We start from the raw sequence: 26,561 nt of genomic DNA on the forward strand, positions 1-26,561 counted from the left end.
TGCCCTATGTTTGCCTTGAAAAAGATAAAAAGTACTTATGTGCCCCATGTACATATATATGCATGGGACTTCAAAGGAAGTGAAGGATGGCATTGCACAGTAATTAACATCACAGGTTTCTCTCTCATATGACCTTATTAAATCTTAGGTGGTGTTTGGATCAGGGACTTAACTTTAGTCTCTATATTTAGACACTAATTTAGAGTATTAAATATAGACTACTTACAAAACTAATTACATAAATAAAAGCTAATTTACGAGACAAAATTTTTAAGCATAATTAATCCATAATTAGAGAATGTTTACTGTAGCATCACATAGGCTAATCATGGATTAATTAGGCTCAATAGATTCGTCTCGCGAATTAGTCCAAGATTATGGATGGGTTTTATTAATAGTCTACGTTTAATATTTATAATTAGTGTCCAAACATCCGATGTGATAGAGACGTAAAAGATTTAGTCCCTTTTAAACAGGGTCTTAGTTCTCACTAGTGTACAGATTCGCCTTCACAACACTAGAGTCCACGGCATATATAGACATAATTAAAAATTCTCGATATGTCAATATAAACAACTTATGTATATCAATGTCCCATTATTTGTCGCGGAAGACTTTTATCGACACATAGTTCGTCACCAGCATCTACCAGGGGTCAAGAAAATCTTTAACATGTAGCGATCATTTTCGTGAGAGAGGCATTAACTAGAGGGTTCATGGTAGCAGCACGTTATTAAGGGGAAAGCGCAATGAAGACTAATTAACATAACATTCAGTGGGTGACACCGTGACTAGTAAAGAAGAGGAGGGTTAGAAATAGAAGTAAGAGGAAAAGCCAATAGAGATTTGCGTTAGAGGAAAAGCCAATAGAGATTTGCGTTTCGGATGTAAGAGAAGCATGTAAAGTTGGACGAGGTGACACGTTGAAGACAAAGGTTGGCACAACGACGATTTATTGGATAGGCTATCAACGTGAAGGGTGGAGGAGAGGATGATAGGTCATAGGTGGTAGCGGAAGCCTTGTGACCGACCCTTCCGATGTAATCCCTCTGTTCCATTTTAAGTGCAGCCATGGTTTTACGCGCTCAACTTTAATCGTCCGTCTTATTTAAAAAAAATTAAAAACATAAGTCATGAGTAAAGTATACTATTCATATTTTATTATCTCATAACAATAAAAATACTAATTATAAAAAAATTTAAATAAGACGGATGATTAAAGTTGGACATGGAAACTCATAGTTGTACTTAAAATGGGACGAAGGGAGTATCATTTTGGCAGTTGGTGAACTCGGGTGACTACTATTGATAGGCGAGGCAAATGTCAAGAAGAGGGGATTAGGGTTATGAGTAATATATGGGTTTGTTTTCTATATGCAATAGGGCGGCTGGTATGCATAGGCGGGTAAATCTCAATCCAGTGGCTAACCGTCAATTTGATAGATGGAATTTAACCAATCATTCAAATGATAGATAGACGAAACAATATCAAGCAATAATGTAAGAGAATAAAAGTCAAAATATGGGTCAGCGACTAACTTCGTTGAGTTTTGCAGCCATTAGTCTATCATGCATCATGGCAAGTGTTCTCTCTAGTAAATTTATAGTAGTATTTGATATTTTAGGACACTCGAATTTTAGTTGAAAAAATAATATTAACCAAATCTTGACCAATATTATTTTTTTTGCGGGGATTGACCAATATTATTTTGACGTCAAATATATTTTTACCAGAGATCTTTTTGTAACAAAGTTAATCCATGACCAATATTTGCAAAACTCTGATTATGGATGTTTTTCTTTAGTCAACCTAGAGCACTAGCAACTGCCGGTTGATCCATATCCCAGTCGCCATTCGACCCTTGGCACATGTTTACTACACAGGGTTTGAATTTCGGTTTCAAGATTATTGAAATTTTGGACTACCCCCCGTCACACAACTATGTCATCTGAAATTTTCAGGGTTTTTCTAAATATTTATGAATTTGCTAAAAGCTATTCAAATTGAGTTCAAATGTGTTTACGTTTTGAAATGTTTCGTTCTAAATTTCTGACTTTTTTTAAAAAAAACGAAATTTCGGTACCTCTGAAATTTGTGTGTATTTCGAAACTACAAACCCTGAAGGTACTAAATTGTTCATACTACAGTTATATATACTATGTCACCTACTTTACGGTGGCAATTTGTAGGTTACGATCGAAGTTCAACACCAACTTGATCTACTCATACTAATTAAAGTTTCATATATGCTCGTAATTAACTAGTTAGGGCTGATATATTTATTTGATAACTATCTCAACATAGACAACCATAGAAATATAATCCTTGCCTAGACGATAAAAGGAAAAACGTGAAATTCTTTTACCTCTCTCAGTATTAACACCGCTGGTATCTTTCAGCGCAGCGCGAAGGACACGCCAGCAGAGACTACACCGCGCGCTGCAAGCGTGCGTGCGTGCATGCATGTGTGTGCTTGCTGACGAGATAGGGTAGCACGAACAGTGCAAAACCAGGCACATGCATGCAGGTTATATGGCTGTAGCGCGCAGCGCTGGACCATAACAGTTGGGCGTGATTAATAGTTGTGTACGCACGCATCGATCGATCGATCGCCTCTGCTGCTGCTAGCAATTCTGCATGCATCTGCCCTTGATGATCCCCAGATGATAGCTAGCTCGCATCGATCGATCGGTATTAGGGCAGTATCAACCCATATTGTCTACAAGTAGTGTCTATGGTAACATGTCAATACGACATCACAATATAAACTACACTTTACAACCCATATTTTCTTAAAGTAGGCCATTAATAAATACATCATCTCTTTTCTCTACCAATCATATTTATTCTTCATCTATTACGAATACACTATTCTCTCCCAATGCAAAATTTAATAGTGTTTAGTGCATAGTTTTTCGTGTTGAAGCTGTGTCTTGCATGAGACCCAGTTTCTTTCTCTATTCACTCTCTCTTAATTAATATAGTGTCACATAAGCTAAAAGTCCTATATGGCAATGTAGTTAATGCCATAGACACCATCCTAGGTGGAGGGTTAGGACTGCCCTTAATGCTGGATCCTAAAACCGCATTAATTGATTGACACATACTCCCTCCATACTTGTAAAGGAAGTCGTTTTGAACAGCGACACGATCTCCAAAACACAACTTTGACTTCTTGTTTTTATAAAAATATTTATTGAAAAGTGATGTATGTATACTTTTATGAAAGTATTTTTCAAGACGAATCTATTCATATAATTTTTACATTTTTAAACTCAACAACTTAAGAGTTATTTATGATTTATATTTTAAAGACTTTCTTTACGAGTACGGAGGGGATATACTCCGTTTCGTCCTCAGGTGATTACAGACATGGAGTTCGATCATGGATCAACATTAGCCATATCTTTCTCGAGCTTGACGAAAGCAAGCAAACCAAAGCATGCATGCACTGCTCGCATGTGCGTGTTCAGTTGTTCGTATCCGCGACAAGCCCTTCAGAAACTTGACTACTTGAGTTGTCCAGCTGTTACACAAACGCCTCGCCAGCTGCGCGCGCGGCCGGCCGGCCGCCTGCCGCTCGATACTATTCCGGCGTTAAGAGCGCGAGCAGTATAGCGTGAGCACCTGACACGCGACACAGTTTGGCCACCGCTCGATCCGGCGCGCGTATACGACGACGCATCACGCGCATGCATGTATAGTGTATACACGCGCGCTGCGGCGATGGCCCCTCTGGCTAATTAGCTAGCTAGGTGCACGCACGCGGCGTGGCACCGGCCGTAAATGACTCCACATGCGCGTACGGATCCATGCATGCATTGCAATGCAAAATGTGCGTGTGGCGCCACCAAGCGCGCTGCTCCGATGACGGACATTAAACTTGCACGTGCGACGTCGTACGGACCACATGAAACGGGCTCGATCGATCGCTAGCCCAGACCGGGGCCGTACCCCCTGAGTCTTTGGCGTCGCATGCCTGGGTGCACGCTGCCGACGTACACGCGCGCGCGCTGCGCGAGCGCCAATGGAGACGACATGTTATCAATATTGAATAGCCTCTCTGAATATTTTCACTTAATAAACGGGTTATTAATGCCAGCTAATGAAGATCATGAAATAATCCAACAGAAGCCTATATATGTTGTATTTGATGGAAAGCTCCCAGGGGTCTATATATCTTTTGAAGAAATTGTGGCCCAAAAGATAGATGCTAAATTAATGGGAGGAATATCTTGGAAGAAATATAAAGACATTGATGAAGCACTAAGCCAGGCTAGAAAAATACTAGGAATAAATTATTATCTAGAGCCTGCTGCAAAAGAATATATTCAAAAATGCAAAAAAGCTAAAGGAAAGAAGACTCCAGAAATACCCATTAAAACGACTATAAAAGAAGAAGGGTATTCTAAAAAACCCACATACAAAGAATGCCTAACAAAAGGAGTGGATCCATTAGATGGGGAATATATTGATTGGAAAATAATAGAAAAATTTAAAGAAGCCTCCCCACAATTAAAGAAGGAATTAAAGGAAGAAATACTTAAAGAATTAAAACAAGAAATGGATCATAAATTTGAACAAATAAAAAAGGCAGTAGATGAGAAATTAGAAGTTTCTTTTTCTAATCTGGACACTATGGATCTTGGTGGTCATGGGCAACCAGATGAATAGAATTCTTTAAGCTAAATATGTTTTTCAATATATATTGATAATAGAATATCAACAATTTAGGCGTGGAAGAAGAATAAACGAAGATTTCAGAAGACTACTCAAGAAGGAATCCAGAAGAAGGAATCCAGAAGGACACCCTATAAAGCATAAAGGAACAATATAGGGTGCGGTGAATGACATATCCCTGTGAAGAATAAAACTTTCGGCAGGAAAGGCCTCAACTTTAGCCTGCTCTCGTGAATCCACAGTAGCGAAGAGATAAGCAGGAGGCACAGGCGACGCCACCCCTGACCTCTATAAAAGGAGGGGCCTGCCCAGCTGAGGAGAACGACAACGAAGACACCATTCAGAGCAAAGCTTCCAAGCACGCTCTCACCCTCCATTCCACCGTTCTTAGTAGTAGTGACTTTAGCCTACCTTGCATAGTATATTGAAGCAAGGAGTTGTGTTATAACGCTGTATAAGGTAAGAACAGCTTGCTTGTACCTACCTTCGGGTTTCCCGAAAGGGAAAACCGTATGTAAGCTTATCTGTTTAATATGAAGTAATTTTCCTTAAGTATTCCTGCACGTTTGTTCTAGACAAGTGTTTATGCTAAGGACCCTATAGGAGAAACCTCTTCGGTTTGTTCTCGTTTTTAGCCTGCATCTTACATAGGCGTCTAGAGAATCGGTATCCGTAGAGAAGTGTTCCCTTCGGGTGGAACTGTCTGGGGAGACGATAAACTCTTAGCTAGAACAAGTGTAACTTGGAATATCTTTTTAAGTTGCTTCTAAAAAGACAGATAGGTGAGACATACGATGAGTACCGAGTAGGACTTTACATCATCTGAAACAAGCTTCTGAGGCTGTCTAAGTAGGATTCGCCACCCTGCAAAGATCCTAAAGTTAAAATATCTCTCGAAGTGAACAGTACTGAACAGTAATTTGAACAGTAAACTGAATAGTAATCAGCCGAATAAATAGTGTTTTTGAACAGTAACAGATTCTTGAAATATATTGTATGTGTGTGTGTGTGTGTGTGTGTATATATATATATATATATATATATATATATATATATATATATATATATATATACTGGGCGATTATATAAAGAGATTGTCTATAATACTCCTAAAAATTATGCAAATTTTATACCTCGATTTGTTTTGAGATTTGTGTAAGACACCAAACCTTAAAAAACACTACCTTCCTCCCTCCCTTCTCACGCCACGGCCACTATTACGAATGTCGGTCTCCACTCTTCTGCTTCCGTCCGGCCTCATTGCATGGTTGAAAAGACATCAATGGTATCGACGAAGCTCCTCCGGTCAGCCGCTTCCTATCTAATCATTCTGCTTTGCCCAGTCACCAGCACTGACCCATCACCCGCTTCTAACCTGTGGCTTCAGCACCACCGCCTCGCTGACCGCCCACGTGTGGGTCGTCGCCTCCCACAAACATCCCTCTACCTACATTTATCGATCTTCTCTCTCTTCCTCCCCCCCAACTCCCCTATGCACTCCCATCACAATCTAGGACCTTAAACCCTAACTTGTTCGGCCATCCCCCATCATCAGAGCTGAGTAATTAAGGACTTGAGATCGTTTGGAGCATGAATCAAGAAGCAAACCATAAAGTTAAAAATTTAAAAGATTTTGGCCTCAAGTTTCTATATATCAATAGACATTTAAAAGATATGACAGTTACCTACCTTCGGGTTTCCCGAAAGGGAAAACCGTATGTAAGCTTATCTGTTTAATATGAAGTAATTTTCCTTAAGTATTCCTGCACGTTTGTTCTAGACAAGTGTTTATGCTAAGGACCCTATAGGAGAAACCTCTTCGGTTTGTTCTCGTTTTTAGCCTGCATCTTACATAGGCGTCTAGAGAATCGGTATCCGTAGAGAAGTGTTCCCTTCGGGTGGAACTGCCTGGGGAGACGATAAACTCTTAGCTAGAACAAGTGTAACTTGGAATATCTTTTTAAGTTGCTTCTAAAAAGACAGATAGGTGAGGCATACGGTGAGTACCGAGTAGGACTTTACATCATCTGAAACAAGCTTCTGAGGCTGTCTAAGTAGGATTCGCCACCCTGCAAAGATCCTAAAGTTAAAATATCTCTCGAAGTGAACAGTACTGAACAGTAATTTGAACAGTAAACTGAATAGTAATCAGCCGAATAAATAGTGTTTTTGAACAGTAACAGATTCTTGAAATATATTGTATGTGTGTGTGTGTGTGTGTGTGTATATATATATATATATATATATATATATATATATATATATATATATATATATATATATATATATATATATATATATATATATATATATATATATATATATATATATATATATATATATACTGGGCGATTATATAAAGAGATTGTCTATAATACTCCTAAAAATTATGCAAATTTTATACCTCGATTTGTTTTGAGATTTGTGTAAGACACCAAACCTTAAAAAACACTACCTTCCTCCCTCCCTTCTCACGCCACGGCCACTATTACGAATGTCGGTCTCCACTCTTCTGCTTCCGTCCGGCCTCATTGCATGGTTGAAAAGACATCAATGGTATCGACGAAGCTCCTCCGGTCAGCCGCTTCCTATCTAATCATTCTGCTTTGCCCAGTCACCAGCACTGACCCATCACCCGCTTCTAACCTGTGGCTTCAGCACCACCGCCTCGCTGACCGCCCACGTGTGGGTCGTCGTCTCCCACAAACATCCCTCTACCTACATTTATCGATCTTCTCTCTCTTCCTCCCCCCCCAACTCCCCTATGCACTCCCATCACAATCTAGGACCTTAAACCCTAACTTGTTCGGCCATCCCCCATCATCAGAGCTGAGTAATTAAGGACTTGAGATCGTTTGGAGCATGAATCAAGAAGCAAACCATAAAGTTAAAAATTTAAAAGATTTTGGCCTCAAGTTTCTATATATCAATAGACATTTAAAAGATATGACAGTTGGATGTGAACTATCCCACCGATCAGATCAATAGATTGTATCGTATACATTTTCTATGATGTACTTAGCAAATATCTAACTCCTCCTTTTATATATTACTGAATATTATCGGATATCATAAGTTAATTGTAAAAAATTGGACATTTAAAGTTTGAAGATGAATTATGTTCATTGAAAAGAGCATTAATATGGATATCATTTAGTGACAAGTATATTTGGAAACGAACCAACACAAAGGAGTGTAATCATCTGTACAGTGTCTTTGTCATTCTTTTATTGGGTAAATTCCTTGCAATCCGAGTCATACATTTCATATGTCAATACGCAATTATATGCTTCCTTTTTATATTTAAAGAGGACATTGACGTATTATTTATTAAGTTTTTACTTAAATTTCACCTATGTATATTATATCTTTACTTCAAAGGTAGTATTTTTAGGCTGCAACTTTATGAGTGGAAGACATGTGACGGTCACAACAGAAACTATTTATGGGTAAAACTTTTACCCTTTTAATTGCAATGACCAAAAAGTCAAGGCCAAGTGACAAAAAAATGAAATTAAAAACCCCTACAATTAATTTAAAATTCAAATCTGTTGCCATTTCTTATAAAGCGTAATTCAGATAATCATATATATATATATATATATATATATATATATATATATATATATATATATATATATATATATATATATCCGATATCTATTTTTTTTCTCTTTCTTTTTGCTAAAAATATATCATTTCTGACCGGTGGATCTTTCAGGCCAGCCATGAACCATGCACTCATTCGGAGATATTTGTTGGGCTGTAGCATGCTACGCGAGCGAGACATTCGGGAGCTGGTCCCCTGCTTATGCGACGCAAATTGCACTCCCGGCCGAATCGAAACCTCTTGTTTGCCGATCGTTTGATTACGAATCTCATCATAGTCAGGTGGTCATGTAGCCGTCATGCAAGCTAAGTACTGTACCTAGAAGCAGGAGGTCCGCAGCGATGGCGATTCTTGACGAAATCTCCTGCACCAATTAATCAGTATCTTTGGCCGGTGGAAAAAAAAGAATTAATCGTTATCTTGTTTTTCTTTTTCTCATCACAAGTACTGTAGGCAGAAGGGAAGGGAAATTCCTCCATCGATCGATCTCATGTTATTCTTTTTACAAACAATTTAACTGTTGATTAGATGGATATAAGATAAATCTTACTATCACAACTGTCAATCATATTGAGAATTTGTGTTTAAATAAAACCTACAATCAGAGATATGTGAATTCCTTAGGTTTCTTTTTCCAACATGTATCGATCCTGTGGATCTAAAATTATTGATGTTTATGATAAAATGTAATCAAGCTTTCAAAATTTTGACCCTCTTTAGATTTACATTTTTTTCAGAATATTCCCCCTTTGATTTAAAATATTTGATTTTTAGGATAGATTTGGATAAAATTTAAAATTCCGATCATCAATTATATACTAGAATAAGTTTATAAAAGTAGAATAAAGCCCTGTTTGGGGAGCTTCAAATTCTAAGAATCTGCTAGTTGGTAGCCAACTTTTGAGATTATAGAGAAGCTGGGTTTTCCAGCTTCTGTTTTCTAATTCATTTTCTCGATTCTACAACTATGAATTCTCAAAATCTGGGTAACAATCTGTACTATTTGGAGGGGTTGGAAATTCTGAGAGAAGCTGCAGCAACTAGAATTTCCAGTTCCCCAAACATGCCCTAAGTATTGTATGACATTACAATAATACTTCAAGCAAATATGTATGTATTATTTTCCAACACTAAACATGTGAGAAATTATGGCCAAAATTTTAATAGTTTGAGTGTACCAGATCCTAAATATTAAATATTTGTAACCTAAGGGACTTATCTTTAAAATTCAGAACTAATTAACTGGATGTTCAGACACACTAAAAATGCTTATATTTTTTGGAACAAAGGAGGTAGCAATTAAGTAACTGATATGAGACTCTTTTAATCTAATCCGCTATAATTATAAAAGAAAGGATGTTTTTAACATAAGGTTGAAGTCTTAATCTCCACAATATATACCAATGATAATATAGCGCGTGCAACGTATAGGTTGGAGCGCAAGTGGTGTATGTAATGATCGATCGATTGACTAGGTCATCTCAGAACCAGATTAAGCTGGATAAAAGTAATGCATTCAAACGCTGCATGTGCACCCGCTGGAAAAAAAAAAAGTGGCTAGAGCGAGCAGCAGAAAGAGAAGACGATGGCTGTCGGGTGCTGAACTGCTGACGCATGGTTAGGATCAGGTGGTGGTCCAGAATCATGGCCTAATCATGGTCCGTAAAACGGCAAATATAATCCATCATACATGGTGCATGTGCCGGGCTCGGGCGTGCATCTTATGGTTAAATGGATTTAGATACTTTGTAAAAAATATATATATAAAGGATGTAGATTATAAAGTGGTGAGCAAGGATATGCGATGCGTGTTGATTGTTGAGGACAGCGCTCGTTGAGGTCTTACTGTTTCCAACCTGATCGACCTCCCCTTCTCCACGGAGTTTCCTCCCTGCTATGACCAATGTGCTTTTATCTTTTTCTTAAAACAAAAAATCTGTTTTACTCCTCTAAACCTTTTCACCGGAACACTTAAGCTCCTAAACAATTTCTAGACTCATTTTACATTCCAAACTATTAAAAATAATTCCCTTTACTCCCTCGGTCTTTTTAGTTTCTCTCTGTGTAGGTCATATTTTGCAATAAAATTTGGTGAGATTGATATGTGCATTATAACTTATCTTTTAACATTTTTTTAAAAAAAGTTTATCGTTGTTTACATAGTTTGGAAGCACTGATACTAATTTAAACAAAGATGTTTAAAAGTTTAAGTAAAAGGACATGGAAAATTTTGAAACTGTTTTAGAACATTGATAATGGTACCATCGATGTATCGACAAAATTTAAGCTTAAAATATAACTCGTATAAACATTAAAAAATATAATTTACAAGTAAACTGAACCATTTTTAATTGTTTAGGGGTAAAATGTGTTGAAAAATAGTTTAAAGGGTCAAGTGATCCAATAAAATAGTTCAGAGGAGTAAATTATTTTTTGAACAAACTTTATAAGAGAGTGTTTGATCAAGTAGTAGAAAATTACAAGGCGGCAACCTTATAAAGCTATCGTCAGCGGAAAAAACAAGTCAAGCTATGCGCCTACAACACAAGCACCCGCTGCTGAGAATCAAACAGGACCACGACATCCCGATGCGAACTCCGACCATACCTTTGGGTTTGGGAGGGAGAGGATGAGACAGAAGAATAGACCCGTTCTCACCCTCTAGGCGTGCCATCTCGTGGTGACTAGGCCGCCGCCGCAACATAACAAACTCTCTGGTGAAAGATTGAAAGGAAAGATTGGTAGTGTTGGCTTGGAGGGTGGCGGAACAATTTTGGCAATAGGGGAATAGGGTGGACCCCAGGCAAAAACAGTCTCTCCATTGACAGATTTCTCTGGATGAAACTATGCTTATGGTTTCTCTTGGATGAACGGTAGTAGCACTTTAGCATCGTGATCTTTTTGGAGGAGTTGTCTATGAAGATCTCATTTAATGGGCAGCGTGTCTATGGCACCACTGTAGGCCTGGTAGCCATCAGACCATGCATAGCATTGCCAGTTTGGCTCTACACTTCTTTTCAAGAGGTTTGTGGAAGTGTTATTTGCACGTGGCGTTGTGTCCGATTTTTTCAATTCTAATAATAGGCTTTTAATATAATCTTATGATTTATTCTGCTCGATTTACCAGTAAAAACTTCACATTATTTTTTTAAGAAAATAGGGAGTATGATGTCTTGTGAATTATACTTACGCATCATCCATTGATAATACTGGACACTACTTTTTTTTAACCGAAGATACATAGAACACCTGATCGTATCGCGTGATTCATGAAGACATCAATACGTACGTACGTTGTCTTACGGTTACACAGATATGTTCCCTAGCTCGCGATTGCTACCTGTTGTGCACCATCGGATACGCCGCACCTACCGCTGATTTTCCCCTGGTATTCTTGGGCGGTCGATACTGTGCTCAATCCCGTAACCCGCGCGCCGAGCCTCCATAGGTAACCACATGCATGCGTGCCATCTCTGGATCCTGCACACCCTTGATTTTTCCAGGCATTGTTGAGTTGTAAGCTGATTACCAATTAAAAGTACTACTACGTACCTGTATTTTTCTAATCTAATATCAAAGTTGAAAAGGATTTTAGGCTGAAACTAAAAGAGAACAACTTGGACTGAAACTAGGAAGAGAAGATCTAGTGCTCATGCATGGTCAACACTGGGTGATCCACTAATATCAACATCGAAGCAAATAGCAAAGTTCATGTCGATCGACTTGCATGTGTAATGTTCCGTTGAAATATATCAAAGTCAATTAATGTTATCCATCGATCAGACGGACCACCATCGTTTTCACGCATTTTTTTCGATCAACTTCGCCGGCCTGCTTGTTCTTTTGGTTCTGGCCAAAGGTACTTAATTATACACTACAAATTAATATGGATATATATACGTTACAAGCAGTTACGGGAGCGCGAGATACGCGCGTAAAGCGTATGTACGGGTCGCGATACACAAGCCCCTTTTGCGTGAGAGTATAGCTGGCTGGCCGTAACGGATTCCCGGGACCATCCACGTACATACACACATGCAAACATGCTGCAATGCGTGACAGCCCTTCGACGGATGGATATATCGATCGCTAGCTAGCTCTCCCGTGCCGTGCCGTGCGATCGACACACTATAACGGCTTCCATGTGCCGAGATTTATTTCGTGATGCGATCGATCGAGATGCCATATGCATATGGCATGCATGCAGGGCCGGCCGTCTGGTCTGGTCGCCGGCCGCCGCATGTGTATCTCCCCAGCTGAAACAGTATCGTACTTTCCCGTCCGTTGCGTGCCTCGATCGATCGCGCGTAACGTTTACTGCATGGGGGCCGTGTCGCCTTGCGCCGAGACTGGTCGTCGTATATGAGACGACGATGAATTGGACTACTACTGCTACTGCTAGCAGCTAGCTAGGCAGAGGGCTTGCCGCTTGCCTAGCTGTGGCTGGACCGCAGCCTGATCGATCGAAGAGCGAACGGAACGGGTGCATTGCATTACTGCATTTGATGGAGGAATGATTAATTCTGAGCAGCTAGCGCCCTGGGGCAGCAGGAATACAACTGGGAATACTCCGGACGATGATATACACGCTGGCGACTTGTGTACACAGATCGATTCGTACGTGTATGTGTTATGGCGGCATGGATGATGGGCCTGGTGCTAGCCTTTCCGTTCTCTAGGTGGTACTCCAGCGCTTACACATGCTGGCTTGCTGGGTGGCAGGCTCGCGGCGAATGGGGAGGGTTTGGGGGCTCCCGTGAATGACGCTCCCCACAGTTTCTGTTGCTCCCGGCCGGCCAGCCGTGGTGAAGCGGTGAACGAAGCCGTTTCGAACCAGCGTCTTGTTTGTCCAGGGGAATTCCTTGTCCAGGAGAACACGAGCGGTGAGGTACGCAGGCCGCGGCCTAGTATGTAGCCCTCCACAGGCCGCGGTGGCGCGGCCCAGAACTTAACGGGGTCACAGCATCAGCCCATGCTCGCGGCCCCATGCGCCCTTGCGGCACGCAGGCCATGGGAGATCCTAGCACGCGCGCGCACCCATCCCCGCGCGCCTTTTTCGTTGTTTGTTCGCACTTTTTTTCTTTTTTTTTTAACGAATCAACGAGCGCCAATTTCATTTAACAGAGAAGAAGAACTTTACAAAGCGAAAGGAAAAAAAGAAAGGAGCTAGGACCTTTGGTCCGAGATAACTAAAAGAAAGCTAGCTATTAAGACTTCTCGCTCCTGCTAAGGCCCAAGTTTTGGCCTCTTCCTTGATTTTGGCTAAAAGAGAGGTAGCTGAAAGCTCCTTCTGTTGAAAGGTTCTGCGATTCCTTTCATTCCATATCTCCCAGGCGACCAACAACATCAAAGTGCGGAGTGCCTTCTTAGGTGTCTCTTGTATATTTGCGGTAGCCTCCCACCAATCTAGCACCGTTGAAGTTTGCCGCCATTGGCTAGGATTTAGTTGCTCGCATGTCGCCCACTCCGCTAGTGCCGCCCAGACTCTCCTTGTGTATCTACATTCTGCTAGGAGGTGCAGGGCTGTTTCCTGGGTCTGACGACATAAGGGGCAGATGGAACCGTTTGGCCAACCTCTTGTCGCCAGCCTGTCAGAGGTCCAGACTCTGTTTTGGATGATTAGCCAGGCGAAGGTCTTGCACTTACACGGCGCCCAGGCTTTCCAGATTAGCCTGTTGAAGTTGGTAGCGGTGGTTCCAAGAAGTTGCGCATTATATGCCGATGATGCCGTGTACTCGCCGTGGTTAGTAAGCTTCCATGTTATATTGTCCTCCTCGTGCGCTACCAGGTGTATAGCCTGAACAGCGCTCCAAACCCCGACAAGTTGATCAATCAGGTTTGTCGTCCAGCCAGCAGTCCCTGGCAGGTCCAAGTCAAGAAGCCATTGGTTCGCTTGCGAAGCCTGTTGAAGCGTTCTGTTCTTTTTTTTGGAGGCTGCGTAGACAAGCGGCGCAACATCCTTTAATCTCCTCCCCTGCGTCCAGGACGATTCCCAGAAGCTTATTTTGGCACCATTTCCAATCGTTATGGTTGTGGCGGCCGCAAAGAGGAGCTTATCAGTGTCGTCACATGGCATGCCAGAGCCCACCCAAGCTTTTCCGGGTGATTTCCACTCGTGCCAAAGCCAACGCAGCCGTAAGGCTCTTGCGAATTTCTCAAGATTTAGGATGCCCAGGCCTCCAGAAGCAGTGGGGAGGCAGGTTCGCGTCCAATTGATTTCACATTCCCCCCCTGTCAAAGCCTCTCCTCCCGCCCAAAGGAATTTTCTTCTTTGTTTATCTAAGACCTTGAGGGACTCCTTGGAAGCTTTGAGCCCTGTGAGTAGAAAGACAGGTTGTGAGGTAAGCACCGCCTTTACCAGGGTAGAGCGTCCCACTAGACCGATGTGTCTTCCTCGCCAGCCAACAATGCGACTCATCGACTTGTCATATAGCGGTTGGAGGTCTGTCTTCCGTAGCCGGCTTGTGGTCAGGGGTAGACCCAGATATTTCATAGGCAAGTTTGCTCTGGTTGCTGGCGTGTCCATTAGGATGTCATCGAGGTCCAAGTTATGACACCTGATTGGGGCCACATGTGATTTTTGGAGGTTCGTGCATAAGCCAGTTGCGTGGCCAAAGCGACCAAGGAGATCGGTGAAGGCTTTCACATCTTCTTTGTTCGGGTTTATGAAGACAGCTGCGTCATCAGCATACAAGGATGTGCGGAAACGTACCGCTTTCCCTCGTAATTTGCTTATCGCCCCAAGCTCAGTGGCCTTGTCTAGCAGACGTTGTAGGGGGTCGATCGCTAGGATGAAGAGGAGAGGGGATAGAGGGTCTCCCTGCCGAAGCCCTTTTCCGTGCTTGATTGCCTCCCCAGGCGTTCCATTCAGGATGATCTTTGAGGTGGATGCCGAGAGAAGTCCCGTTATCCATTCTCTCTATTTTGGTGGGAATCGTCTATTTTGCAGGAGAGTGAGGAGGTAGTCCCACCTGACGGAGTCAAAAGCTTTAGAAATGTCTAGCTTGAAGAGAAGAATTGGTCGTCTGGTTCTATGATATTTCCTGACCATGTTCCTTACATACATGAAGTTGTCATGTATACTTCTCCCACGGATGAAGGCGCTCTGATTCGTTAGGATCAGCGATTGCATTAGTGGCTGTAGTCGGATTGCTAGCACTTTGGAGAAGATTTTCCCTAAGCCATGGACCAAACTTATCGGTCTATAGTCTCCGATTCCCTCTGCCCCTTCTTTTTTGGGGATTAGCACCACGTTGGCAGAATTTAGGAGGTTGAAGTGCGTGTTTCTTGAATCGTGTAAGGCGTTGAAGGCGGCCACTACATCATTTTTGATGATGTCCCAACACGATTTAAAGAACTTCCCTGTAAAACCATTTGGGCCTGGTGCCTTGTCGATTGGCATTTCTTTTATTGCTTTGTGGATCTCTACTTCTGTGAAGGGATCGTCTAGCCCGGAGAGATCGATCGGGGTGTATCCGAGAATAGGCCAATTGAGGTCGCAGGATCTTGGCTCTGGCCGCCCCATCACATGCCGGAAGTGTTCAGCAATGGTAGATTCTTTATCCTCGTGAGTGACAGCCCAGCAGTTGTGCTTTTTTAGGCGATGGATGTGGTTTTTCCTTCTCCTTGCATTTATCTTACGATGGAAGAACTTCGTGTTGGCGTCCGCTTCTTTAATGTTGGTAATACGTGAAGCTTGTTTTTTCCTGGCCCTTTCAATAACCGCAAAGCCGAGGAGTCTCCTCTTAAGGCCTAAGCGCAATCTGTATTCTGCCTGCGTTAGATCTCGGTGCTCCTGTGCCACATCAAGACGATGGATTACGTTTAGTGCCATAAGATACTTGAGTTTTGCCTCTGAGCAGATGCCTCTTGCCCAAAACTTTAGAGCCTTTGCGGTGCGACTCAATTTATCTACTAGCCGGTGAAGAGGCTCATGGTGTGTAGAGTCCTGGCACCACAAATTTTGCACCTCGTCCTTGAATCCAGGTAGCGAAGTCCAGAAGTTTTCAAACTTGAAAGATCTCAGTCGTCGTGGACCTTGTGGGTTGGTGAGCAGGAGTGGGCAATGGTCGGACGTTCCAGAGGAGAGCGCATGTAGGATGTGGTGCCCAAAGCCGAGGTCCCAATTCTCATTACAGAAGAATCTGTCTAGTCTGACAAGTGTTGGCTTGCGTCTGTCGTTGCTCCAAGTGAATCTCCTATTTTGCAAGTGGACTTCTTTTAGTTCGCAGTGTTCAAGGGCTGCTCTAAAGCGGCTCATCCGCCTTAAGTTAAGGTTGTTGTTGTTTTTGCCGCATGCTCTATAAATCATGTTGAAGTCACCGAAGAGTAGCCACGGTTCGCGGTCAGCCAGTTTAAGCCGTTTGATTTGCCTTAGAAACGCGTCTTTTTCGCGGTGCCTTGTAGGCCCGTAGACCGCTGTTATGAAGAAGGTTTCAGAGTTGTGGAGAAGGTTAACTCTAGCAGTCATTGAGAACCGGCGTAGTCTGACTTCATTTATGTCAACCAAGTTGGAGTTCCACATGAGGAGGAATCCCCCTCATGTTCCTCTTGCCGGTTTAATGGCGTAGCTATCCAACTTGTAACCACTTAAAAATCTTGCAAGCCCGTCGTCCATTGCCCGCAATTTTGTTTCTTGGAAGCAGGCGATAGTACAATTTATTTCTGCCATGAAGTCGTGGACCGCGCTGCACTTGGCAGGAGAGTTCAAACCGCGGACGTTCCAACTAAGAAGTTCGAAATTTTGCACTACCATGTGAGATGGGGGGCTCTTTGTCTTTGACGGCGCATGCGAGTGCAAGTGCAGGACAGCCTCGGCGTGGTGATGACCGTGCTGTGTGGAGGGGCGTCGAAGGCTTGCATGTAGATGGTGTCATCACGTATGCAGTAGTACGAAGAGCAGATCATCTCGAAGCAAGCACACAACATAATACCGCTTAAAGGTCTTACAAATCGATAGACATTCCTAGAAGTTCGATTATCAAGCCCAACGCATGGCAAAAGGTCTTGCTGCGTCGAGGGCACCACATGGTGCAACAAAAGAGAAGCATAGCAGTGCGGTAGAGTAGACAACATGATATGGAGGAGACGACGATACATGCAAGCACAGCTTGCTCCATGCTGCAGCCAAAAGGCTAAGCCGCCACTTCGTCGACCTCATCGGCGAGATCAGCGATACCTTCTCCCACCACCTTGAGCAGGGCTTCCTCCGGTGGCTGGTCACCATTGCCGTCGTCGTCGTAGTGAGGTCGAAGATGGATGTGAGCGCCGCAATAATGTGCGGCGGCAATGGGCCGTTGAACATCGCCACGTACTCAGCGAGAACTTCATCAAGTGAGGCGTCAGTGCGGAGGAGACCGAGGCGCTTCATCAACACCCGGTGGCACTTCTGCATCGGCGGCATCTTTGATTTTCCTGCAAGCCTAGAGCTGCGACGAGGGTTAGTAGAGCAGTATTCGGCAAGGCGAGCAATGCGACAGCGCTTCGCAAGAATTGGGCGGCTTTTGGCCGGCGGCGTAGACGACAGTCGGTCAAGAAGCGGCGGTGTAACAGCCTTGAAGAGGTTGCCCAACCTGTCTGAGTGCGGCGACGTGTGATCCGCCGTCGGCGATGACCCACCGGTTGCTTGCGTCAGTGCTGGTGGTGTTCGGTTGTGCGTTCCTGGCAAGGGAGCAGCAGCGACCTTCTCCGTTGCTTCGTGGGCCCGCGTCTTGAAGATGGCCTCGTCCTCCTCACCTTTGCTAGCAAGCCCAGTCGGTGAAGGCTGCCTAGTGAGGCCTGGCGAGCCCACGCCTGGGGGCCCAACTGGCAGCTGGCCGGCCTGTTCCCCAACTACCTTGGCCGGCCCGATCAGAGGTGGCCCGTGTCTGGCCTCTACTCCATCTACTTGTCCCAGGCCGTGGTCGGTCACCGGCCCATGGGCCGACTGCCTAGACCGCAGCAGGGAGGGCGGTGGCGACATCCCCCGGCAGGACTCCGGCGTGGCCGCCGCTGCTGCTATCTCCATCTTCGCGAGAGCTTGCTCGAGGTCATCGATGACGCTTGCTGGAGCCCTGACCTAGATGGCGTGGTTGATGCAGTCGAAAGCGCAGCGGACAGGGATGTCGACGTGCTGTCTCCCCATCTCCTCCGGTCCGCTGCACTGCCCCATCGCAGCCATGGACCAGGCTTCATTCCCCTTGTCGTGCTCGCGCACAGAAGCGGTGAGTGGAGCCGGACTGCCGATCTGCAGAGCCGTCCAGTCGATCTGCAGCGCAGCATCCAAGTTGTGCGCCTTTGCCAGGAAGCTGTTGAAGTCCGCCACCGGGGCCACAATGGCATGTTCGCCCGATAGTGGCTGGTGCTTGTGCACGTCGGTGATGTTCTTTGTCGCATCCTGCGCATTTAGGGTACGTAAGGCGAACATGAATTGGAGATTTGCTACCTGTGGGGTTGGCGACGGTGTCAGCGGAAGCAGAGTCAGCGGTGGGCACGCACTGACCGGGCGCAGCGCCTCGGCACGGTGTCGTCCACCATAGCTAGAGCCTTCGCCCCAGTCACGGCGCCTTGGCGAGCGGTCTCTCTCCCTCAGGCCGTTGAGACCTGACGGCTTGGCGGCGTCACGGCCTCGCCATGTTTCACGACCACGGCCTGACCTTCTATCGCGGTCGTCATCGTCGTCGTCGCTGTCGTCGTGACGCCGCCAGCCGTGGCCGCGCTCGAACTCGGGGTGGTCGTCGTTGTACTGTCAGCGTCGGTCGCCACGCCCTTCGTCGCCGTGGTCGCGCCTGTCCCGCGCTTCCTTGCCGTGGCCTCAGTGATCCGCATCAGGACAATCTGCAACGCGGCTGTCCGCGTCGTGGTGGTCGACGTCGCGGTGGTCACCCCTGATACGGCTCCCACGATCCTCCTCCACGCGTGGCGGCGTTGGATGGTGGGGGAACTCTGAGAACACTCGCTCCGGGACCGGCTCGCCATCCGCCACTCCGAGGTGCCACGGCAGAAGGCGGCGCTTTGCCGGGGTGATGGCCGCGGAATCGTCGAGCGCCACCATCGCCGAGGTGTAGTCGTGGATTTCTTCTAGGTGCACATACACACAATATTTCACCCCCGTGTTGCCAGCGCTCCGGCGGCCGCTCGGAGACCGTCACGGTGTCGAGCTTCTTGCTCCTCGTGCTATTGGTGAAGATGAGCCAAACTCGCTTGGGGATGGAGCTCGGGTTCCCCGTCCACAACCACACACTGATCCAGCGCGTGTCCGGCGGGTGGAGGAGGCTTGTCTCGATGCTCTCCAGAGCGCAGGTGCGTGCCACGACGCGCACGACGGTGTCCGCGTCCTAGGCGTGGTGCGGAATGCCGTCGAGGTAAAGGCGGACGCGGAACATCAAGGCGACGCCTAGAGCACTTTTGAGGCTTCGCCACTTGACGAAGTGAAGCTCGATGCCATGGCGCTTGACGGAGCCTCTCTTCAGGGCTTCGACACAATGTCGCTGGTGTGCAAACTTGATGATGAACGCCTCGGGATGGTGACGAGAGACGACCACCTCGCCCTCCCTCAAATGGAGCTCCTCCATGAAAATGGCTTCCACCTCCTTCGGCGTGGTGGATGCAGGCGCCTTGGCCGCCCAAGTGATGACCGCCGTGGATTCCCATTCCTTGAGTTCCACCTCGGTGACGTGCGGAGTTGGGATGAAACACTCCTCCTCCTCCGGCCGGGTGGAGGGGTCGCCGAGACGCGCCATCGGCGAGAAAGCAGAGCGAGGAGGTGGAGGCGGGAGCGGTGAGGGCGGTGGAAGCGTGGTGTTGCGTGTCTGTGTTGGATTTGGCGAGCGGCGGCTGGAAGGGAGCAGTGGAGGTGGGCGTGTCGCACTGGGAAGTTGCTCAGGCTGGCGAGTCTGGCGGCGGCGCTCCAGGCTGCGTTCGCTAGCCGGGGCCGAGGAACGGCGTTGGGGACAGAAACGCGCTTTGTGCCCCGACGTGTGGCAAAGGAAACACCGCACCGGGTCACGGCAGTGTGCCGCGCGGTGGTCGCGAGAGAGGCAAACGAAGCATCGACCATAAGTTTCTTGCTAGAAGAGGCGAAAGGCGCCGGAGGGCACTCTGGGCTCGCTGGGAGGCCAGATTGAAGAGACATCTCGTCGCCTTGAAGATGGTGGTTGGGCGGGGCTTGAATGAACTGCCCGACGCCACCAATGGAGCACTCTCACCTGCTGCCAACCAGGCTCAAGAGGAGTGAAGTCCTCCGCCGTGGCCGTACTGTGGATGCGACGTCGCGCCATCTCCCTCTCCGGCCTAGCGCGGTAGGGCATGGAGTAGCTGCTGCGTCGCAGAGGCGAGCGCCTAGGTGATTTGCTGGCTTCCTGCCTGGGCGAAGTAAAGGCTGTCTTCAAGTCGCAGCGAACGGGTTGTTGGCACTTTTCAAATTTGAAATCCAAGGTCTTCCCGGATGCCACGACGTCGCGGAAGGAGCGCGCACTCAGCGGAGCGGAGTATCCCTGCGGATCTGGCGTCGCCGAGACGTGGGAGACACCCCCCGGCGAGATCCATGCGGCGGATCTGGGCGGCGGCGGCGGGGGGGTGTCGCGCCAGAGGTCGTTCTTCAGTTGACCCTGCAGCGACGGCAGCGGAGAGGAAAACGTTGCAGAGGGCGCGGTCGGGAGTGTAGCAAGCTGAGGTCGTCGGAGAAGCGTGGGAGGCGGCCGCGCGGGCGCCGCCGCCGGCGACGTTGCCCAGGGCGGCGAAGCGGAGCGCATACTTACCTTTTTTCTTCCGATCTCTCTCTTTTTTTTCCGTTTCTTTTCAAATTTTTTCAATCTTTCGCACTCCTATTTACAAAATATAGAATTAAAAATTTTTAATTTTGACTTGAACGTTTTCAAATATTAACTTGAAAGTTTTCAAATTTTGTGTTGGGAGTTTTCAAATTTGAGTTGAAAGTTTTAAATTTGAAATGAAAAGTTAAAAGTTTTCAAATCTGAGTTGAGTTGGAAGTCTTAAACTATATTTGAACAAAATACGGCCGAAGTAGCGAAAAAGAAAAATTGGTACTAATTACTCCCAGAGCTAATCTCATTTTCTGATATGGCCTAATTAAAAAGTGAAAGATCAGGTCAATCACACTGATAATTACGTTTTCTAATAGGGATATACGCCATAATTACCGGAAGAAAAATCAAAACTAATAATGACGCTAGTCACGTTTTTTCTCGGGCTTTTACCACTGCGCTAACGACACGTGTACCAGGTGGACTTATAAACGAGTTCGACATCTGGTGCGTATGCGCTAATTAGTCATTTCGGCAGGGCATAGGCATCCGACGCGTTCCCCGGTCTCTGGGCGGAGCGGCCTATGATGACGCGCGCGATGCCCCACCCAAGGTACAGATCAACCGATCAAGTCCGCGACGAAGTCCTCACACATCACTGATCAGGAACACGACTCGACCTGTACGTAGTAGGGTTTAACTTACCACCGGTAACCGCGCGGTTACCGCGGTTACCGGGCTTATCGCGGGGGTACGGTAATATAAATACCGCGGTAACCTCCTTAAATACAAATAAATTTAAAAAATAATTTAAATTTTTGATAAATTTTACACGGTTTTGTACGGTTTTTCACGGTTACCGCGGTTACCGCGCGGTAACCGTGCTTACCGCCGGGGCGCGGTAACCCCGGCCCCGACGGTAAGGTAAACCCTGGTAAGTAGTGCTAGCTCAGAGCGAGCGAGCTAGCTCGAGCCGTAAGTCACAACACGGACTAGTGCCACACGGCCCATGCGGCATATGACGGTGTTGGTGTTGGACACTTGCTTAGGTGTGTACATACGTACGTGTGCAGTTGTAAGAGCAACCTGCAGAGACTGACACAAAGTCACAATGGTACGAATGAGTTTACACTGCACACGTATCGGCGTACCGCATATATATATAGGACGAAAGAGGGTCGATGTACAAAACGGGAACATCGTGGCATACGGCACACACATGGCATTGTAAGAAAAGATCCAAGAGAAGTGCTTAGGACTACCATAGGCAAACACAGCATACAGCAAGCCACTTGGTATTGCCACCTTCGTAAGTCCACATAATTTGGGTTATCGCAGGAGACAGGCATGCATAAAACGCATCGTCAGTTTGTGATTCGTCAGTGTGTTAATATGGACGTGGACGTGGACGTTGACAGTTGCGAGGCTTCACCATGGTTGGTACCGATAGTCTAAAAGAATCGGAAAGTTTACTTCATTAGTATATATTGATTCTATCTTTTCATACTATATGTAACTGTAGCGTTTCACTAAATTGACCTGCAGGCATTCAAAATTCAGAAGGGCAGCACCTCGTTGGAGACTTTGGCCATAGCTGCTTTCAAATGTCAAACATTAGAATTCTGATTACAATTCTTGACTTGAAACCTACTAATTAACTGTGTGTTCAGAACATGATCAACAAAGGACTTGAACCGAATTGGCCGGCTGCTTCATTCCAATACGATCTTTAGTGGCCGTGAGCCCGTGACGTTTCTCAGGCGTTCGCAGGCAGGCTCGCGCGCACTTCCGCCTAGGGATAAAACTGGTTCGAATAGTATCCATCCATCCGGACCATTTTTTAAATTCGGATAGTTTCGGTTGAAATTATTCGAAAATTCTCGGATTCGGAAACGAATTCGGAAATTTTTTCTCGGAAACGAAAACGAATACAGTAAGGGTACTATCCGTCGGAATCGGAAAACGGTCGGAAACTATCCGGAATTTTTTCGGATATCCGCAGACATTAAGTAAATTTTAGAAAAAACACGTATATATGCATAACTTTTTCATACGGAATCAGATGAAGACAAACTTTATATCAACATTGTAGAGCTCGATGAGATCTACAACTTTATTATTGACTATTTTATTATTTGAGGTCATTTAAGGGTCTAAATATTCAATATAATATACCATATTAATTTTTACAAAATCTCAGATCTACAATTCAAACGACATCTGATGGAGATGTGTTCCATATCAAAATTATAGAGCTCAATGGGATCTACCACTTTTTAGTTTATAACATTTGTATTTGAAAGCATTTAAAGTATAATACAAACATTACAAGTTTCGAAGATGTGAAGTAAAATAAATAACATCTCCAATTTATATAATGGTAAGTAAGTTATACATCTAGTAAAAGGTATTGGGAATAGAAAATGATAATCATATTTGCATATGGATCTCTTAGAGGAACAGCCATGAAAATCGATTTTTCACATACAGTTGTGGGACCGTCTACAAAATTGACGATATAAATGTTGGAGATGTTGAACTAAAATAATAAGCGATATCTCTTCCTTTATCAAGAAACTCAATTTGAGGGGTTTTTTATATACCGGTAAATATTCGCTACCGTATTCGTTCCGTCTCGTATTCGCTCTGTATTTGTATTCGATAATATTCGATTTCATTTCCGTATCCGAGTTTTCGATTCCGATTCCGATTCCGATAAAAAAATATGAAAACGAATATGATGAAACTAGTGTCCGTCCGTTTTTGATCCGTTTTCATCCCTACTTCCGCCCATGTACTGTTGATAATCGGTTTGGGTTTTATCCTGAATCTCCTGATGGTTCTTTTACGAGAGAGAAGCCACAAAAAGTGGACGACCTCTAGCTACACTTTCGCCGTTCTGCACAAGCTATTCCCGCATGGTGCATGTGGGATGTGGCAGCCGCGCCGATGATGTGGCAGACCTTGCCATGGTGATCAAAATGTTTATACGTGACATCTGGCATGGATATCATGCGACATGTATTGACTTGACGAAAAGGTTCCCATTTTTTGGAAAAGCTTGATACTTTCACCATTTCATAATATAAGTATTACAATGTTAATAACATATATCTTTAAAACAGTATAATAAAAGGGGTTAACTAATAATGAATAACATACTTGGCGCCAGATTTAATTACAAAACCGGAGAATAATTAGTCGTAGTACAGTATTTGTGTGGTCTGTTAAATATAGCGCGCCGCTAAACACTGACTGATGAGGCAGAGGCCTCGGTGTTTTTTTCTCGCATCCTGGCGCCCGCCGTTCCAGTAATCGGACCGTTTCTGTAGGGTCGCCGAATTTCCGACGCCTATGTACGTTAGCGCACTCGCGCTCATGTCAACACTCGACAGCAGCTGCAACGTACGCCTATAAATACGCAAGACAGAAACCAAACCATGCAACCAGGCTCGATTGTGCATTCCTCTCTCAACTCCAATTGACAGTATTAGTTGTCTGAGCCACACACGACAGAGCGTATACTGGTTTTATCCCAAGGCAGCGCGCCCAGATGGCTTCGTCCACGGTGACATTGGAGAAGACGACCACAATCCGTAGCGAAGCCGTTGTCGCGGCCGATGCGGCCGTGGACAGAGCAGCGACGTTGAAGTCTCCTCTCCTGGAAGGAAAGAAGTGCGGCGACGGTGGCGTTGCGAAGCGGTGCTGCGAGCGCAAGTACGAGCTCGTCAGCTACGACGCGCTCCCGGCCTTCCTCAAGCACAACGAGTTCATCATCGACTACTACCGCAGCGAGTGGCCCATCAAGCAGGCGCTCCTCAGCGCCTTCGCCGTCCACAACGAGACCGTCAACGTCTGGACGTAAGCACTCGATCGATCAGAGCACGTCTGGACCTAAGCACGCGAGATGGAACAGGTTGGGTGCTTTGATTGACAAGCGTTTCTTGCTGTATCTTGGCAGGCATCTGATCGGGTTCTTCATGTTCCTCGCGCTCACCGTGTGCGCCGCCACGATGGTTCCCATGGAATCTTCCGCGACGTCCATGACCATGGCCAACAACACCGGCAACCCAATGGTACTGATGATGATGAGCTACGGCAGCAACGGAGCGGCCATGGCAGTGCAGGCTCTGCGCAACGTGTCCGTCGAATCGGAGCTCGCGGCGGCGGCGTTGTCGGCGGCGGGCGACCAGGTCGCGCGTTGGCCGTTCTACGCGTACCTCTGCGGCGCCATGTTCTGCCTGCTGATGAGCAGCGCGTGCCACCTGCTGGCCTGCCACTCGGAGCACGCCAGCTACGTGCTGCTCCGCCTCGACTACGCCGGCATCACGGGCCTCATCGTCACCTCCTTCTACCCGCTCGTCTACTACACCTTCCTCTGCGACCCGTTCTTCCGCACGCTCTACCTCGGCTTCATCACGCTCTTCGGCGCCGCCGCGGTGGCCGTCTCGCTGATGCCGGTGTTCGAGAAGCCCGAGCTGCGGTGGGCGCGCGCCGGCCTGTTCGCGTGCATGGGCATGTCAGGACTCGTTCCAATCGTGCACAAGATGCTCGTGTTCGGGGCGCGCCCGGAGGCGGTGCTCACCACGGGCTACGAGATGGTCATGGGGGCGTTCTACCTCGCCGGCGTGGTGGTGTACGCCACCAGGGTGCCGGAGCGGTGGATGCCGGGGAAGTTCGACCTCGCCGGCCACAGCCACCAGCTGTTCCACGTGCTCGTCATCGCCGGCGCCTACGCGCACTACCTGGCCGGAGTGGTCTACCTCAGCTGGAGGGACGGGGAAGCTTGCTGAGGCGTTCGAGGATGCTGCGCTGGCATCGTACAAAATTGACTACGTGTACCCTTTGTTGACTCGGCACGGATTTTGTTTTCTACTGTTCTTTTTTTTTCTTTGTTATTTACTGTTGTATTTGTACCCTTCCAAAAAGTGAACATACATGCATGTACCAATTTGTGATTCGAACCAGTTAACACAAAAGAAAGATGGTTAACCATGTTCCTAAAAAATGTGTCTCTATGAACTTCTTAAGCCCTTGTTTAGACTGTAGAGGAGCCACGGGAGTTGAGATATGAGAAATCATTTGAAGCCCCAGATATACACATAAGCCAAATCTCTCAACCAACAAGCACTAGCGAGTTTCCATCGTCATAGTTGATGCAAGATTCTCTACATGTTTATTCGTTACTCGTCTTGTTTTTCTTGTATTACTATCGTGGACCTAGTGATACCTTCAAGCATACCACCGCCATTCGTGTGTGTTTTGACATGATATTAGAAGATGATATGCTAAAATTGAGGGTAAAGTGTGGACCTTTGAGATGCTTATAGGGTGTAAATTGAATGTACTACTTCATTATTTGACCATCGGAAATTTGCTCGACAAAATGTAAAAGGAAATAGGACATTTGAACAGTTCAGTCATACTTTTTTTTTAAAGACTAACACAATTACAATCTTCTTTTCTTAAAGAAAACAGTCACAATGCCCCCAAAACAATTCTTTTTTATAGAATTCCAGTAAATTTT

At 45.7% G+C, this 26,561-nt stretch overlaps 1 protein-coding gene and 1 long non-coding RNA gene across 2 annotated transcripts; both read left to right on the forward strand.

The window, feature by feature from the left end:
* Positions 1–5,006: 5,006 nt before the first annotated feature.
* On the forward strand, positions 5,007–8,904 carry LOC136355818 (uncharacterized). Its single transcript, XR_010740285.1, has 2 exons — positions 5,007–5,140; positions 8,403–8,904. It is a non-coding gene; the product is annotated as an uncharacterized lncRNA (long non-coding RNA).
* Positions 8,905–24,482: 15,578 nt separating this feature from the next.
* LOC107276330 (heptahelical transmembrane protein 4) lies at positions 24,483–25,992 on the forward strand. Its single transcript, XM_015773755.3, has 2 exons — positions 24,483–24,895; positions 24,996–25,992. The coding sequence occupies exons 1-2, from the start codon at positions 24,588–24,590 to the stop codon at positions 25,825–25,827; spliced, it is 1,140 nt and encodes a 379-aa protein (XP_015629241.1). The 5' UTR covers positions 24,483–24,587; the 3' UTR covers positions 25,828–25,992.
* The last annotated feature ends 569 nt before the right edge of the window (positions 25,993–26,561 follow it).

This window comes from Oryza sativa, chromosome 3, assembly GCF_034140825.1.
Source record: "Oryza sativa Japonica Group chromosome 3, ASM3414082v1".
NCBI lineage: Eukaryota > Viridiplantae > Streptophyta > Magnoliopsida > Poales > Poaceae > Oryza > Oryza sativa.